The sequence below is a fragment of the Ranitomeya imitator genome, chromosome 1 (genome assembly GCF_032444005.1).
Source record: "Ranitomeya imitator isolate aRanImi1 chromosome 1, aRanImi1.pri, whole genome shotgun sequence".
Taxonomy (NCBI): domain Eukaryota; kingdom Metazoa; phylum Chordata; class Amphibia; order Anura; family Dendrobatidae; genus Ranitomeya; species Ranitomeya imitator.
Window position 1 is genome coordinate 536,484,317 of NC_091282.1, and position 17,584 is coordinate 536,501,900.

The window sequence follows — 17,584 nt, forward strand, 5'->3', positions numbered from 1 at the left end:
TCTCTGCTTATAGCACCTATGATTTGGCTCACCTTGTGCTAGAAATGTGTGTCACAAGTCTGGTACTTTTTTGTTTGATGTACTGAATAGCAAAGTAGGTCATATCCCCACATCACCCCTGTTTAAACAGTGGGATGAGCAAAATGTGTCAAAAAGTTCTGCCCACAAAAAAAGTGACACGTCAAATTCGAAAAATTGCAGCATTAAGGGGTTAAAAATTAATCACAAAGGAAAATCCAACACTGTAACTGCATCACATGAAATTAAACACCACACACACAGAAGTCCCATTTGGTTTCTTTATTGTCATCTTGCGCTATAAAATAATCACGGTTTTACAAGAACAATAAATAACTACAAAAAAATAGCTATCACATGGAGATGCCATACAGTACCACAGAAGAGAAGGAGGAATGAACAGGCGATAACGTTACATTAAATATGGAAACTCAAATGTACCGTCCCAGCCATTACTACACGTCTTGGTAGAATGTGCTACATTTTACAACAAATCTTGCACCTAGTCACCAAAAATAAAAGAAAAATCTACAAAGCAGCTGGAATGTGGCTAAAGTAAAGCCACCATGTTCCTATTTGGTAATTAAATAATAATGCATATTGTACTTATATACAATACTAAAAAAGCAAAAGGCCTGATTTATCAACCCCCAGAAGGGTTAGCAATGTAATGTGCAAGGGACCACCTTTGTCACCACTGGTTCATTGCAACAGACCTTGTACAGGTTATATGTCCCCTACACATAGGTTGGCATAATAATTCAGACGTAACAGTAGAACGGAGACAATTTCCAACATTTAGTGGCACTGGAGAATAGAAAAAATTTGTTGTAAAAAATGAAGATTTTTGGTACTCGACATATCTTGTATCCTTAGCTGGGATACACTGGAACCATGGCTTGTATGCTACCACCTGGAGGCTGACTCTTAAGAATACATCCTAGGCTGGGTTCACACTGCGTCTGTGGCGTCCGTTAGACGGACTACGTTACACCATGGCATAACGCGGTGCAACGCAGTCCGTTAACGCCGCCATTAAGTCCTATGAAGGACGTATCTCTAGCGCACGCCCACAATGGGCGTGCGCTAGCGATGTGCCGTCATTGAGTGACAGACCCTGGGACGCGGGCTGCAGCGTTTCCGGGTCCGTCACTGCTAGCGCACATAGAGCATCTGCTAGATCTATCTGCGCTAGCGCGATTGAATGTCGACACTTGTTAACGCATGTGTTGAACGGGCTGCTGTTAACGCAATGTGAACCTAGCCTTAGAAAAAAAGCTGACTCCACGCCAACAGTCTACACCTGGCAAGTCGATAGAGCAATTCAATTTGTGAGAAGCAACAAGATAAGCAAAAACCATGACCTCCCCAAACAAGGGACGGTGTGGTGTCCCCTAATGAAGGCTATGAGAAAGATTTTACAGCGAGTACCAAAAATCTTAATTTCTCAGACACACAAACCATCAGCTGTCTTATTTCCTAATGCAGACCCTGGGGTGGGAAAACGAATACTGCAGAAAGAAAAATAGCAATTTCTCATTACTACCCTAGCAACTGTCACTTGCAGTACCCTCCTGCTAAGACTTACATCAATAGATGCAAAGATAAGAACTCTGCAAAGATGTGAACTGAAGACTAAGTAGCACCTCTAAGCAATAGAAGAATATGCCTGGAGGTGTATAACCTAGGAGGCTTCTCTAACACAAAAGGAGAGTGACGCCCAAACTAAGTCCAATGTTCCGCATTGGCAGTTCGAAAGAAGCAAACATTGGTCACCCTAGAAGCGGTCCGACCTCTGCAACAGCATAACGGGCATAACCAGCAAATCATCCGAACAAAGCTATGCGAGACAAGTAGAGCTGCATAGCTCTGACTACGTTAGATTGTATAAAAACCACTCAGGGAGAGGAGAGGCAAAATCCCTAAATGAAGGAGAGCAATCTCACTGTTAAATGTGGAATGTGGAGAAAACGCAAAGGAAAAAAAAGATGCAGAATGACAGCTGTCTCAGAGCAGGAAAGGGACAGGTGAGATCCACCACTCAGAACCTAGCCTAATGGAAGGGGTCGCCATGAGGGAAAAAAAATCATCCTGAAGATAAACCGAAATGGACAGATATCTCTGACTGGCGCGAAAGAAGAAGACTGAAGGGCATCCAATACTAGATTAAGGTTCCACCTGTATTAGCCCCCACCCCACCGATGCAGGGAAGCCAATATGGTGGCCACAAGTTTGCCCTGTCCAGGCAGGCAATCCTGACCTATGGCCTACAAGTCAAGATCTGCTGGACAAGGCAGGAACCTGGCCCATGGGAGTGAACCTTGGCTCAGGATTGGCCTGCAAAAATTTAAAAGGAGGGTAATGTCAAAGGAGCACTTCTCATACGTCTTAACGTATGGAAAAGAGGCATTCTAACAGAAATGGTAAAAACATGATGTCTAAGGCCCTTGTTCCTTAATCCTAGTCAGATCACCCTACTCAGAAAGGCCCAAAGTCTTCTAAACTGCAGACCCAACAGTCCTGCTGATAAACTAAATGACTAAGAAATCGGGTACAAGAGCAGAACAATGGGAAAGGCCTCTTTGGATGCTATACGTGGTGCTCTGGTGAATCTGCAATGTAGAACAGGAGTTTCTGGACTCAATTTAAGGACAAGGCAGGCCTCAAACAGACCCAGGTCTGCCTCCCACGTGACGCTATCCTAAACTGGGTGTCGGGTGGCCAGGAGTAGGCTGTTGGGGAGGAGGAGGTTTTTTTCTAAGATGTATTCTATGGGTCAGGCTCCAGGTAGCAGCATATAACCCATGGTTCCCTTGTCCCCCACTGAAGCATCTGAGAAAGTAGAGCTACCCTTTAAATATATTACTACACTAATAAACATTTGTACACTAAATATAATAAACCTTGGGCACCAATTACACTAAATTACAAAATAAACAGAAAAAGTTGATTTTCCAAGATACAGTTGTTATTCCAGTCCTTGAGCTAAAATTGGTATATTTCAGCATGTTCTTTTGAGATCGCCTACTAACAGATGAACGTTTAGGTCAGTTTACCAGTCTGTAACTGGTGCTGATGCTAGCATGGAAGATACCACAATGATTGTAAATGGATTTTTCCCAAACACTGTGCAAATATGCTGGTAGAGTCACAAGGCATTACACCCACAGCAATGACCTGAAAGATAACACATCTGACGTGAAAAAAAAAAAAATATGGAATTAATTCTTCCAGCATTCAAGTCAAACACGACGTGCAATGTGGACTTGTAATAATGAAGAATATCTTTCACCTGCGGATTGTGTTTAGGAAAAAACCCTTGCTAGATGACAACATTATACAGCAAAACACAAAAAGCTTGATTATTGCCCACGGAAACCCATTTTGATTCTGTCAAATGTTCGGAAAATTTTATATTCTATAAAAAAACACCAAAACATTTACATTGCAAAATATAATCTAGAGATGGGCAATTAACATGGTGATGATATAAGAAAAAGGTTTTTTCCCTCCAGAAACAGTATCACTACATTTTAGCTCAGCCCTATATACCAGACAAAGTCATGAACAAGAGTGGCGCTGCTTCTGAGAGATAAAACTGTGTCATTAATATTCATATGTGGTAATTTTCAAATGCCCTAAAGTATATGGACTGGAACTCAATTCAACCGAAGCCACCAAATTCTTCTATGTGCAAAGAAAGGCTGAATCTTTGCTTAACGGTGGAGTCAAATCTTTTGTTTTCTTCTAAACAATCATTAGCAAGCTTTGGTAATGTACATGTAAAATTGTAACAAATATTGGACTGAAACCATTTCAGAAGAAAGTGGTATTTAAAAATACGGCAGCTTCTCTTAGGTACAAATACGTGGCCTTGTAGTCTTGCCACAGCAGTGTAATTGGTACAATCACATAGTCCACTGACGGCCTAATATGTCCTACGTGTGGTATAGTCTAGCACCATACTCGCTGCTCCTAGAAGGGCAGGGTCAGATAAGTTTGACACCACGACATTGACATCCTGGACGGAGGCCAAGCCTCGCTGGCGTATCACTTCTTTCACTGTATTTACATACTGGTTTGCTAGAACACCAGAAAGAATCACCAATGATGGGTTGATGGTGTGCAGGATGTTCACAATCCCAATGCCAAGGGCTGTTCCAGCTGTTAGAATACAAAAAATAAAATAAAAATTAACAGGATTGCTTTACAATACTGAAATATACATTTTTAAATTGGTTATCTTTTTATTAAAGCTTGCAGGTGATTAGCTGATCACCGGAGGTCCACCTTCAGGAACCTTCACCAGAAGAAGTTTAATTCCATTGATAGATTAGGTAGACTACAGCAGGAGTCACTTTATGGTAGTGATTCTGAGCTCAAAGAAAGTGACAGAGATCTAAGATGTCTATATGGACTAAAACACCTGGACAAGACTACCAAAGGGGTTTTCTTGGCATACGTAATGATGACCTCCCTTCACGATAAGTCTTCAAAAGCAGATTGGTGAGGGCACAGTGTTTTGCTGCGGCAACGGCCAGATGTAAACACTATGAACGGAGCTGCTGAGCGCAACCATGTACAAAGTGCAGCGGTGCTGACAAACCTTGCAGGAAAAAAGCAGGAACTGCACTGCAGTACCTGCCAGCAGGAGCAAAGAAGCATCTCATTGGTGGGGCACCAGATGTCTGGCTCCCACCGTTCTGCTACTGATAACCTATCTTACGGATAGGTCATCAAATGCTTACGCCTGGACAACCCCTTTAAGCTAGACATTAAATCAATAATGCAAGATCCAGAAGAGAGTCAGATTTCAGAGAAGAATCCGTTAAAGGGAACCTGTCAGCAGGACTGTGCACAGACAGTGTCAGATACTGATCCCCTTTAAACCCCCCCCCTTCTGACAGGTCACTGATCCCTCAGTGATCTGCCCCCTAGTTTACATAATGAATAATATATACCGTATATAATCGAGTATAAGCCGACCCAAGTATAAGCCGACACCCCTAATTTTGCCACAAAAAACTGGGAAAACTTATTGACTCGAGTATAAGCCTAGGGTGGAAATGCAGCATTTACCGGTGAATTTCAAAAATAAAAATAGATCATTATTTCCCCATAGCTGTGCCATATAGTGCTCTGCACCGTTCATATTGCCCCATATCTGTGCCCCATATAGGCTCTGCACCGTTCATATTGCCCCATATCTGTGCCATATAGTGCTCTGCACCGTTCATTATTTCCCAATAGCTGTGCCATATAGTGCTCTGCACCGTTCATATTGCCCCATATATGCTCTGCACCGTTCATATTGCCCCATATCTGTGCCATATAGTGCTCTGCACCGTTCATATTGCCCCATATCTGTGCCCCATATATGCTCTGCACCGTTCATATTGCCCCATATCTGTGCCATATAGTGCTCTGCACCGTTCATATTGCCCCATATCTGTGCCCCATATATGCTCTGCACCGTTCATATTGCCCCATATCTGTGCCATATAGTGCTCTGCACCGTTCATATTTCCCCATATCTGTGCCCCATATAGTGCTCTGCACCGTTCATATTTCCCCATATCTGTGCCCCATATAGTGCTCTGCACCGTTCATTATTGTCCCGTAGCTGTGCCCCATAAAGTGCTCTGCACCGTTCATTATTGTCCCATAGCTGTGCCCCATATAGTGCTCTGCACCATTCATATTTCCCCATAGATGCTCCGCATAAATCTGTGCCGCTGCTGCTGCAATAAAAAAAAAAAAAAAGCCATACTCACCTCTCTTGATTGCAGCTCCCAGCGTCCGGTCCCGGCGTCTCTCCGCTCTGACTGATCAGGCAGAGGGTGGCGCGCACACTATATGCGTCATCGCGCCCTCTGACCTGAACAGTCAGAGCGGAGTGACGCCGGGAAGATGGAGCGGCGCCCGGCGGCTGTAACGCGGACAGGTGAATATTACATACTTACCTAGTCCCAGCGATCCTGGCGCTCCCCGCCTGTCCCACGGTCTTCTGTGCTGCAGCCTCTTCCTCTATCAGCGGTCACCGGCACCGCTGATTAGAGAAATGAATAGGCGGCTCCACCCCTATGGGAGGTGGAGCCGCCTATTCATTTCTCTAATGAGCGGTCCCATGTGACCGCTGAAGAGGGGAAGAAGCTGCAGCACAGAAGACAGTGGGACTGCAGGGGGAGCGCCAGGATCGCTGGGACTTGGTAAGTATGCCTCAGCGCCCTCTCCCCCTCACCCGCCGACCCCACCGCTACCGTGACTCGAGTATAAGCCGAGAGGGGCACTTTCAGCCCAAAAATTTGGGCTGAAAATCTCGGCTTATACTCGAGTATATACGGTATATTATTCATTAAGAGCACCACATGAAGACCCCCTCAGAGATGTGCCTAGGAGCATGAGCATATCATTAACTTAAAAACTGAAAATAAAGATTAAACAACCACAAGATGGATTTCATCACCCCAGGTATGACTGTAATCAGTATAACGACGCCGACCTGACACCGTCTGTAGGTTACTGTGCACAATCATGCTGACAGGTTCCCTTTAAAAACACTTATGGTAACACATTTAAATTTAGATAGAATCCTTCCACCACCATACGCATTTCAGACACCATCCTTAGTCTTTGCCCTACATCAATAAGGCTATGACTAAGGACGGTGTGTGCAATGCGCATGCTTTTTTCTATGATGGTGGAAGGATTCTTTCTACATGGATTTTAATATGTTGCAATAAGTGTTTTCCTGGAATCTCGCTTTCTTCTGGCTCTGGCAGTACTACAAGTCTCCGTGCAATTGGTATCCTTATCCTGCAGGTGAGCTGACCTTCCGTTACTTTTCTACTAACCAGAACAACATGTATGTATGTATAGTAATGCAATACTGACCTAAGCAAGGAAATACAAGCAAAACAATCCTTGTAGATTAGTTCTTACCTGTCTTTAAAATACTGCTTGCTTTAGAGTTCCCCAGTTTAGCTGCTTGGATAAGATGGACAGCGGTAACACACTCATCATTCTTCAAAGACATATCTTCTACTAATAGGAGATCATCTGGATAAGAAAGAAACAGGGTATTAATCATCATAATATAATACATTAAAATAAAAGTTAATTCTTGATGAACTGTGAAAAACTGATGAGTGTAAGTTGTCTGAAATATCCATGTTTTACGACAGTAGGTTACAATGCAGTACAACTATAGAGGAAAGGCAGATTCGCAGTGCCACCTAGTGTTAGACATGCAATCTGCAGGGAGAAGGTCACATACCGTCATGCAGTTTCTTTGCCTCTCTCTGCAAGGCGATTCCTGACGCATATGCTTCTATACAACCATGGCTGCCACACATACAGTCTGGGCCATCAAATGACACCATGATATGTCCCAGCTCACCAGCACAAAAGGAGCTGCCATGTATAAGCTCATTGTGATGGACCACTCCTCCTCCGATACCTAAAACACAGAAAAGATATGCATTTAAGATGACTGCTCAACGATGACCAAGTCCTTGGAGGAAATTGCATCCATGCAGCTCGATTCAGCAGATAAAAGTTGTGTTTAGGGCTGTTTGGAAGACAAGAAGCAATCCAATGCACAACTATGTGGGCACATAAATCATCAACACTTATACAAAAATTAATGTATTATACGTCTTGCTACATTTTCAGATTTTCCCATATGGTCATAACTCCACGGCCCCAACACATCTAAACTGCCTGCCATGTTAGTACTACGGTGAAGCCAGCCATAGTAGACTGTGATTTTAGTTATAGTAGTATAGAAAACAAATTATCGCAGTTCACCTTCCACAAGAAAACTTATATATTTCTTTTTTAAAAGGAATCAAAATATTACAATTTAAATTATCCCATTCTCCCAAAAACGCAGGTATAAAAATGTTTGTCGATTTGCTGAGTTTTTGTTTTGTGTTTTACCGACTTCCTATGGTGTTTCTCACGCTGTCGTGTGTGACAGCATGGGAAACACAGTTGTGGTGGTTAGTGGCGGTAACGCAACCACCAGTAAGACAGTACGTCAGAGTGCTGCTGGACCATGCTGTAAGATGGCAGCGTGACCCCACAGCTGTGACCGTCATCCACGGTAACACTACCACTGATACTGTCGGTGACAGCGCTGTGGGATCATGCTGGTAGATGTCAGCGTGATCCCACAGCTGTGACCTGCAGGCGTGGGCCGATGAGACTACTGCTCCCATCTGGCTATGTCTGCTGTCACTGATAACAGGTGCCGCTGATGGGAGCCGTAGTCTCACCTGCCAGCGCCTATGCTCACAGTTATATATATATATAAAAAAAAAAAAAAACACATACATATTCAAATAAAAAAACATTATATCACCTTAACACCCAATCCCCTCGTCTCCTAGAAATCTAATATATAAAGGTGTGTGTGTGTGCGTGTGCGCGCGCGCATGCCCTGGATCGCCATCTGCACCATCGCAGCTACAGCCACAAAATTTTGCAGTCACACGTCTGGACCCCGAGAGCGTCATAGGCTATGTTGTGAGGCGAAATTTTAACCCCGCGCGTTCCAATTCACCAAACAATTTTGCCCCCATCTACATAATGGGGAAAAAGTGAAAGGAAAAGTGTTGGAGGCCAATTGACAGCTGCCAGATGTGAACAAGGGGGACTTAAAGAGTGAGAGCGATGGCGCCAAAGAGTATATACCGTACAGTTGCTAAGGTGGGGCCCCGTCATGGGATACTCGCCACACATGGGGATATGAACATACACACAAAATGTGCCACACACTACCACGTGCTTGAACACATACCACCCTCAGCACACATTTCACCACACATACACCAACCTCGCCACCTAAAAGTCGAAACACAAAAGTCACCGCTCAAAACTCGCCACGCGCAAAACACGCAACGTGCAAAACTCGCCACATGCAAAACTAGGCTCACGCAAAACTAGCCACACATGCAAAACTCACCTCATGGAAAACTCGCCACACGCAAAACTTGCATACGTGAAAAAATAGGGATTTTTGGTTACTCACCGTAAAATCCTTTTCTCCAAGACGCTCATTGGGGGACACAGGACTGTGGGTGTATGCTTCTGCCGCCAGGAGGCTGACACTAAGTAAACTTAAAAAAAAAAAAAATTAGCTCCTCCTCCATCGTATACACCCTGACACTGACTACCAGAGACTCCAGTTTGGTGCAAAAAGCAGTAGGAGAACAAAAGAAAACACAAAAAAATAATATAACAGCATAAATACAGAAACTTTATGTCTAGAAAAGATCCTACTGACTAATGTAATCAGATATAACCAAAGCAGCCATAAGGCTACCAGGGAGGGAGCTGTGTCCCCCAATGAGCGTCTTGGAGAAAAGGATTTTACGGTGAGTAACCAAAAATCCCTATTTCTCCTTCGCCTCATTGGGGGACACAGGACTGTGGGATGTCCTAAAGCAGTCCCTGGGTGGGAAAAATCACTCACCAGAAAAAGACATCCAGATAATGTTTGTCTATAAATGCGCCACTGCCGCTTGAAGAATTCTTCTACCCAGACTTGCATCTGCAGAGGTCTGGGAATGGACATTATAATGTTTGACAAATGTATGCAGACTAGACCAGGTCGCAGCCTTGCAAACCTGTTCTGCTGAGGCCTGGTGCCGAACGGCCCAGGAAGCCCCCACTGCTCTAGTCGAATGAGCCTTGATTCCGGCCGGAACCGTCATGCCCATGGAGCGATAAGCCTCCTGAATGGTCGCCCTTATCCATCTGGCCAGGGTAGATTTTGAAGCCGCGCATCCCTTCCTGCGACCCTGCGGAAGGACAAACAGAGCATCCGTCTGGCGAAAGGGGGCCGTACGGGAAACGTACCTCCTCAGAGCCCTCACCAGATCCAACGTATGGAGAGCCTTTTCTACACGGTGCGTAGGTGCCGGACAAAAAGAGGGCAGGACAATATCTTCATTAATGTGAAATGATGAAACAACCTTCGGCAAAAAGGATGGAGCTGGTATGAGCACCACCTTGTCCTGATGAAATCGCAAAAAAGGAGGACGACAAGAAAGAGCTGCCAGCTCCAATACCCGTCTTATGGACGTTATGGCCACTAAAAATACAACTTTCCAAGAGAGAAACATCAAAGAAACCTCTTGAAGAGGCTCAAAAGGAGCGTCCTGTAAAGCCCTTAAGACCAGATTAAGGTCCCAAGCTTCCAAAGGAGTCTTATAAGGAGGGACCTTATGAGCGACTCCTTGGAAAAAAGTCCTGACTTGACGATTAGGAGCAGTCCTGCGTTGAAAAAGTACTGATAAAGCCGAAACCTGCCTTTTAAGGGTACTCGGAGCCAGCCCAGAATCCAGACCTGCTTGAAGGAAGGCTAGAATGTTAGGAACGGAGAAACGCAGAGGGGGCAGCCCGCGTTCTCTACACCAGGAAAGAAACACCTTCCAAGTGTGATAATAAATCCTGGCCGAAACGGACTTACGTGCACTGATCATGGTATCAGCCACTTCTTGAGAAAAACCAGCCTGAGTTAAAACCCAAGATTCAACGGCCAGGCCGTCAAACGTAGGACCTCTGAGTTCTGGTGGTAGATCGGCCCTTGAGATAGAAGATCTGGCCGATCGGGGAGCCGCCAAGGAACCCCGGCTAGAAGTTGTACCAGGTCTGCATACCAGGTCCGTCGTGGCCAATCCGGAGCGATCAGGATGGCCGGCACTCTCTCTGATTTGATCTTCTTGATTACTCTCGGGAGCAGTGCCAGAGGAGGGAACAGATAAGAGAGATGAAATTGGTTCCAAGACAGTACCAGCGCATCCACGGCGATAGCCTGGGGATCTCGGTACCGAGAGACAAAACTGGGCACCTTGGCATTCACCTTGGACGCCATTAGATCCACGTCTGGAGTTCCCCAAAGATGGCATATCTGCAAAAATACCTCGGGGTGGAGAGACCATTCCCCGGAGGCTAGACCCTGATGGCTTAGGAAATCTGCCGCCCAGTTTTCTTCGCCCGGAATGTGGACCGCTGAGATCACAGAGTGATTTCTCTCCGCCCAGAGTAGAATCAGTTTTACCTCCTGCATGGCTGCCTTGCTGCGGGTGCCCCCCTGGTGATTTATGTAGGCTACTGCTGTAGCGTTGTCCGACTGAATCCGGACAGGGCGACCCGCCAGAAGATGGTGAAAACGTAACAAGGCTAGCCGGACCGCTCGAATCTCTAAGATATTGATGGGGAGTTTTGATTCCCGAGGAGACCAGCGTCCCTGAGCTGTGTGATGGAAGAACACTGCTCCCCAACCCAGGAGACTGGCATCTGTTGTGACCACTAGCCAATTGGTTGGGGGAAAGGGCTTCCCCCTGAGAAGAGATGAGCTGTTTAGCCACCAAGCGAGAGCTTGTCTGGTTTGAAAAGACAACCGAAATTTGCGGTTGAGAGAGAGAGGATTTTTGTTCCATGCTGATAGGATTGCACGTCGGGGGGGGTCGAAGATGAAACTGTGCAAACGGAACCGCCTCTATGGTTGCAACCATCTTTCCCAACACCCTCATCCCGGACCGAATCGAATGAGGGTATGGTTGTAGAAGGTTCCTCACTTCCCGCCGAAGGGCTAGGACCTTGTCCTGGGGAAGGATAGTTAAGGCTTGAGAGGTGTCGAAGGTCATGCCTAAGAAAGAGATTTTTCGAGACGGCCGTAGAGATGACTTCCTTAAATTTACCAACCAACCTAGACGGGAAAGGGTGTCCAGAGTGATGTCGACATTTTCCTTGCAAGACTGAAATGTCGGTCCCTTGATCAGCAGATCGTCTAGGTATGGCAAGACAACTATACCTCGGGAGTGCAGAATGGACACCACAGTCGACATGACTTTTGTGAACACCCTGGGAGCGGAAGCCAGTCCGAAAGGTAATGCCGTGAACTGGAAGTGTAGATTGTTTACGGCAAACCGGAGAAATCTTTGATGGAGCGGAAAGATGGGAATATGAAGATAAGCATCCTGAATGTCTACTGAGGCCAAAAAGCATTAAGCTACTTACTGGTAGCGGCATTTCTCGGAGGCCCATGACAGCACGACGAGAGAGGGGACCCGCCCATTAGGAACAGGAAACCTACAGATAAAAAAGGGCGGTACCTCTCCCTTGCCTCAGTTGTATTTCAGAGTCTTGAGAGGACTACCGCGGTTAGTGGTACACAAAAATATACACTATATACAGATTATATACAAAAATAGCAGACATCTATTGGGACTGGTATCATATTGTGAAATATATACATTTATATGGAGTGTGTGACGCCCAAGAGACCGGGGTACCCAGCACCGGACCAATGGGGTCTGTCTCTTGAGGGGGGTGTCACGGGTGGCTTGACCCGGTGCTGTGGCCTCAGGCAATGCACAGTGTAAAGGGTATCGTGAGGGAACAGGCACTTACTTGATCAGCAGCAGGTTCTCCCAGCGGTGATGATCCCAATCCTGGATAGATGGCTATTGTCCAAATGAAAGACTGAGGCACTGAAACGTTTAACCAGTTTACTTTAACAAAAAAAAGGATTTACAACCAGTCCTGTCACCGGAGTCTGTATGGGAACTCTGAGTTACTTTGACCCTGCCGGGGTCTTCGCCTCTTATTGTGCGCAATTTCTGTGTGGCCCTGCTGCTGTATGTGAACTGGCTGCCGGCCCAATCTGTCCCCTCCGGGTCCTGGTTCGACGGGCAACCCGAGTCCTTTTATCGGCTTACCCCCTCCAGGAGTACCGCTGAACTCTGTGTCTGTTGCTGCGTCCGACCCTAGTGAAGCTGATATCACCTCACGTATTTCCGGTTGCTGTATTATATGTAATGAATACAGCCACGGATCCGGTATCCGTCTTTGCGCCTGTTCTGGGTAGTGATTAATGCTACCCGGTTCTCACAATGTCCTTTTTCTCTATCCCTCTTCTCCTCAGGCCGGTGATTTAGGCCTGGTAACAGTCACAGGGCTGTTAGAGATTCAACTGTATGACCTCTCACTATCAGCTCCTTGGCCCAACTGCCATTTCTTCTCTCAGACCAGAATGGATCAAGGGGAGTCTCTGGAGCTCCCCCTTCTGGCCGGAGGTGGTAGTGCAGTCTTGCTATTTTAGTATTTGTACTTACTGTCAGTAACTATTTTTGTGGCAAATACCCCTAGGGGTGCCACAAGTGCAACCCCCACGTGAATAGGGAGGGAACTAAGGGTGCTGTCATGGGCCTCCGAGAAATGCCGCTACCAGTAAGTAGCTTAATGCTTTACTCGGACTCCCATGACAGCACGACGAGAGAATTACAGAGATGTAAGCTTCCTTAGGGAGGGACTATGGCCTGTAGCACCCTTAACCTGAATGTGAGATCAGAGGAAGCCCCCAAATCCAACCTATAGTGCTTAAAGAAGGTGGACGGGGATGACCATGTGGCCGCCTTACATATCTGGTCGATTGATACTCCAGACTTTTCCGCCCAGGATGTAGCCATGGCCCTGGTGGAATGCGCCCTCAGATTCTGCGGAGCCGCACCCCCACCTGCAGTGTAAGCCAAAGAGATAGCCTCCCTAATCCACTTTGCTAGTGTGTACTTTGATACCCTAAGTCCCTTTCTAGGGTTTTGGAAAGATAAAAACAACGCATTATCTTTCTTCCAAGTGTCAGTAATAGAGATGTATTCTAGCAGGCATCTCCTAACATCTAATGTATGGAGTAGTTCTTCTTTAGGGTTGGAGGGATTGGGAAGGAAGGATGGTAAAACTATCTCCTGTGTCCTGTGAAACCGTGATGACACTTTCAGTAAATAGGCTGGGTCCGGTCTGAGGATTACTCTGTCTGGTAGAAACTCTGTATAAGGGGATACCCTGGAGAGCGCTTGTATGTCTCCAACTCTACGAGCAGATGTAATTGCCACAAGAAAGGCTGTCTTAAGAGATAGGGCCTTAATTGAAGCTGAATGTAATGGTTCAAACGGCTCTCTAGTCAATGCTGACAGGACTAGGTTGAGATCCCAAGGCATAGATCTATCTTTATGTATGGGTCTAGATCTAATAGAAGCTTTAATGAACCTTGAGATCCAATAATTATTGGCGATGTTACATGAAAATAGAGCCCCTAGGGCCGAGACCTGTACTCTTAGAGTACTAGTGGATAGATCTAGTTCTAGGCCTTTTTGCAGAAATTCTAAGATTTGTTTAATAGGTAATCCCTCTTCTAAATTAAAATCAGAAGAGGCCAGAAATTTCCGCCAGGTCCTAGCGTAGATTGTTGTGGTTATTTGCTTTCTACTTTTCATAAGGGTCTCAATTAGACTCGGGGAGAACCCTTTGCTTTTTAGTAACGCCCTTTCAAAATCCATGCCGTTAAATGGAGATTCTTTACTTGAGGATGGCTGATCGGCCCCTGGTAGAGCAGATCTGGAATGTCCGGAAGTACCCAGGGGTCCTCCACTGACATGATCCTGAGCCAAGTGAACCAGGCCCTTCTGGGCCAGAATGGGGCAATCAATATAACTCTGGCTCGATCTTCTCTTATCTTCCTGACTACTAAGGGTATCAGGCCTAGTGGAGGAAATGCATATGCCAGTTGAAAATCCCATCTGATCAGAAAAGCGTCTACCGACAGAGGATTTTCTCTGGGATTTAGGGAACAAAATTTTGTTGTCTTCCGGTTGTCCCTGGTAGCAAATAAGTCTACTTCTGGATGTCCCCATTTGTGGACGATCTGATCGAACACGTAATTGTTTAGGGACCATTCCCCTTGTCTCAAGGTGTTGCGGCTTAGAAAGTCCGCTTTGATGTTTTCTTTTCCTCTTATGTGTAGAGCAGTTAGGGATAAGAAGTGATTTTCTGCTGTCTGGAACAGACGATCCACCACTCTCATCAGTGACTCGGAATGAGTTCCACCCTGATGATTTATGTATGCGACCGCCACCTGGTTGTCCGATAGGATTTTGACATGATGACCCTGTAGATATATGAGGAATTTTTTCACTGAAAGCTCTACTGCCATTAACTCTTTCTGGTTGGAGGAGGCTGATGTTAGGGGAGGGGACCATAGACCCTGAACCATCATGTCATCCATGTGTGCTCCCCAACCCGTAGGGCTAGCGTCTGTAGTTACCACACGTGTTACCTGTGACACCCAGGGAACTCCCGCCGATAAGTTTTTACTGTCTAGCCACCACCTAAGAGAAGTGAGTGCTTTTGGACCTAAGGTAATCTGATCCTGCAGGGACCCCTGTAAGATTCTATCATTAACCAGCACCTCGGATTGTAATGGTCTGGTGTGGAACTGGGCCCAACGGACAGCGGGAATGCAAGAGGTTAAAGAACCCAATAGTGACATAGCCTGTCTAAGGGTCATGGATGGCTTATCAATTGCCCTAGACACCTGTTGTTGGATATGTAACAACTTGTCGGGTGGAAGACAACACTGTTGGGATTCTGAGTTTAACAACAGTCCCAAAAATCTTTGTATTTTCTGGGGCTGTAAACGAGATTTTTCGTAATTTACGATCCACCCCAGATGCTCAAGTTCGGATGTGGCTGTCTCTAGCTGAGAACGGCAATGGTCTTCAGAGCTCCCTACTATAAGAAAGTCATCCAAGTAGGGAATAATTAGGATGTCAGACTCTCGTAAGTGTGCCATGACTTCGGCCACTAACTTTGTAAACACCCTAGGAGCTGCTGATAAGCCGAAGGGAAGAGCTCTGAACTGGAAATGGCGAATCTGGCCCCCCATTGACACAGCTACCCTCAGGAATCTCTGGAAGTGTTCATGTATTGGAACATGATAGTATGCATCTTTTAGATCTACCACTACCATGAAACAGTGATTAAACAACATTTTTATTGCTGAATTGATTGTTTCCATTTTAAATGATTCATTGACCAGGAACTCATTAGGACATCTGAGATTAATGATCGTTCTAAAAGATCCGTCTGGTTTCTTAATCAGAAAAAGAGGAGAATAAAATCCCCTTCCTCTTTCTGATTCCGGAATTTCAATCAGCACGTTCTTGGAACATAAGTTGATAACCTCTGCTTCCAGGGCTGCTTGCTCAAGGGGGGAGGAACGTAAAGGGGTTAATTTAAATTTTTCACGAGGCCAGTGATTGAAGTCCAGTTTTAGACCTTCAGTAATGATGCCTCTGACCCATTTACTGGGCAGCACGGTGGCGCAGTGGTTAGCACAGCAGCCTTGCAGCGCTGGAGTCCTGGGTTCTAATCCCACCTTGGACAACATCTGCAAAGAGTTTGTATGTTCTCTCTGTGTTTGCGTGGGTTTCCTCCGGGCACTCCGGTTTCCTCCCACATTCCAAAGACATACTGATAGGGAATTTAGATTGTGAGCCCCATCAGGGACAGCGATGATAATGTGTGCAAACTGTAAAGCGCTGCGTAATATGTTAGCGCTATATAAAAATAAAGATTATTATTATTATTATTATTTACTGTTTGTAATGTCAAGCCAAGCTGAAGAGAATGCTGACAGTCTACCCCCCACAGGGATCGCTAGTCATTGGTCCGGTTTTTTCTGATCCTTTGAGGAACGGCGAAACATATAGCCCGTACCTCTACCGCGTCTGTCTTCCCATCTGAAACTTTCTCTAGTGGGAGAGGACCCGCGTTTTTTCCCGCGACCAAATCTCCTTCGATTGAAGGGCCGGCGGTAAGATGAAAATAGACTGGGGAATTTCTTTTTGTCATCCCCTGCTTTTTCCAACAACTCGTCCAGAGTTGGACCGAAGAGATATTGTCCTTCGCACGGAATGGCGCAGAGCTTGGTTCTAGACTGAATGTCACCTGACCAGCATTTCAGCCACAAGGCCCTGCGAGCCGCGTTGGATAGTCCTGCCGCTCTGGCCGCCATTCTGACAGAGTCCACCGATGCGTCCGATAGGAAGGCTGCAGCATTCTGGATGGTCGGTAGAGCCTTCAGAATAGTATCCCTGGATGCACCGTCCTTAAGCTGAGACTCTAACTGATCTAGCCAGACCATTAAAGATCTGGCCGTACATGTTGCCGCTACGGCTGGTCTGAGAGATCCAGCCGCCATCTCCCAGGTACCTTTAAGGAATATATCTGCCTTTCTGTCCAGAGGATCCTTGAGGTTTCCCATATCCTCAAAGGGTAACGAGGCCTTTTTTGACGCCTTTGCAACAGCCGCGTCCAGTTTAGGAGCTTTATCCCATGTATCCACAACCGGATCGTCAAAGGGATACCTGCGTTTTAACGCTGGTGGTAAGGCCCCCTTCTTTTCTGGTTTCTTCCATTCTCTAAGGATTAAGTCCTGAATCTTTTCGTTTACCGGGAAAGATCTATGTTTTTTACGATCAAGTCCGCTAAACATCATCTCCTGTTTCGAGGGCTGTGATTTAGGTTCCTCTATACCCATGGTGCCTCTGACTGATTTGACGACTTTGTCGATTCTATCCAAGGGTAGACAGAATCGTCCTGACTCCTCATCTGATGAAGAGGAGGACTGGAGAGATAGGAATTCTCCTCTCTTTCTTCCTCTGAAGAATTAGAGTCCAAGAGAGTCCTATGCTTTGAGCCTTCCGCTTGGGATAGG

The 17,584-nt window shown here is 45.9% G+C and overlaps 1 protein-coding gene across 2 annotated transcripts in view; it reads right to left on the reverse strand.

Moving 5' to 3' along the window:
• Window positions 1-285: 285 nt before the first annotated feature.
• Window positions 286-17,584, reverse strand: part of GNE (glucosamine (UDP-N-acetyl)-2-epimerase/N-acetylmannosamine kinase) — a 148,292-nt gene continuing 130,993 nt past the window's right edge. For both annotated transcript variants that reach the window (XM_069767657.1, XM_069767658.1), the window contains exons 10-12: window positions 7,295-7,477; window positions 6,961-7,077; window positions 286-4,182 (exon numbers count right to left, since the gene is read on the reverse strand). In XM_069767657.1, the coding sequence (XP_069623758.1) occupies window positions 3,947-4,182; window positions 6,961-7,077; window positions 7,295-7,477 (536 nt within the window). In that variant the 3' untranslated portion in view covers window positions 286-3,946. The remainder of the gene's footprint in view (window positions 4,183-6,960; window positions 7,078-7,294; window positions 7,478-17,584) is intronic.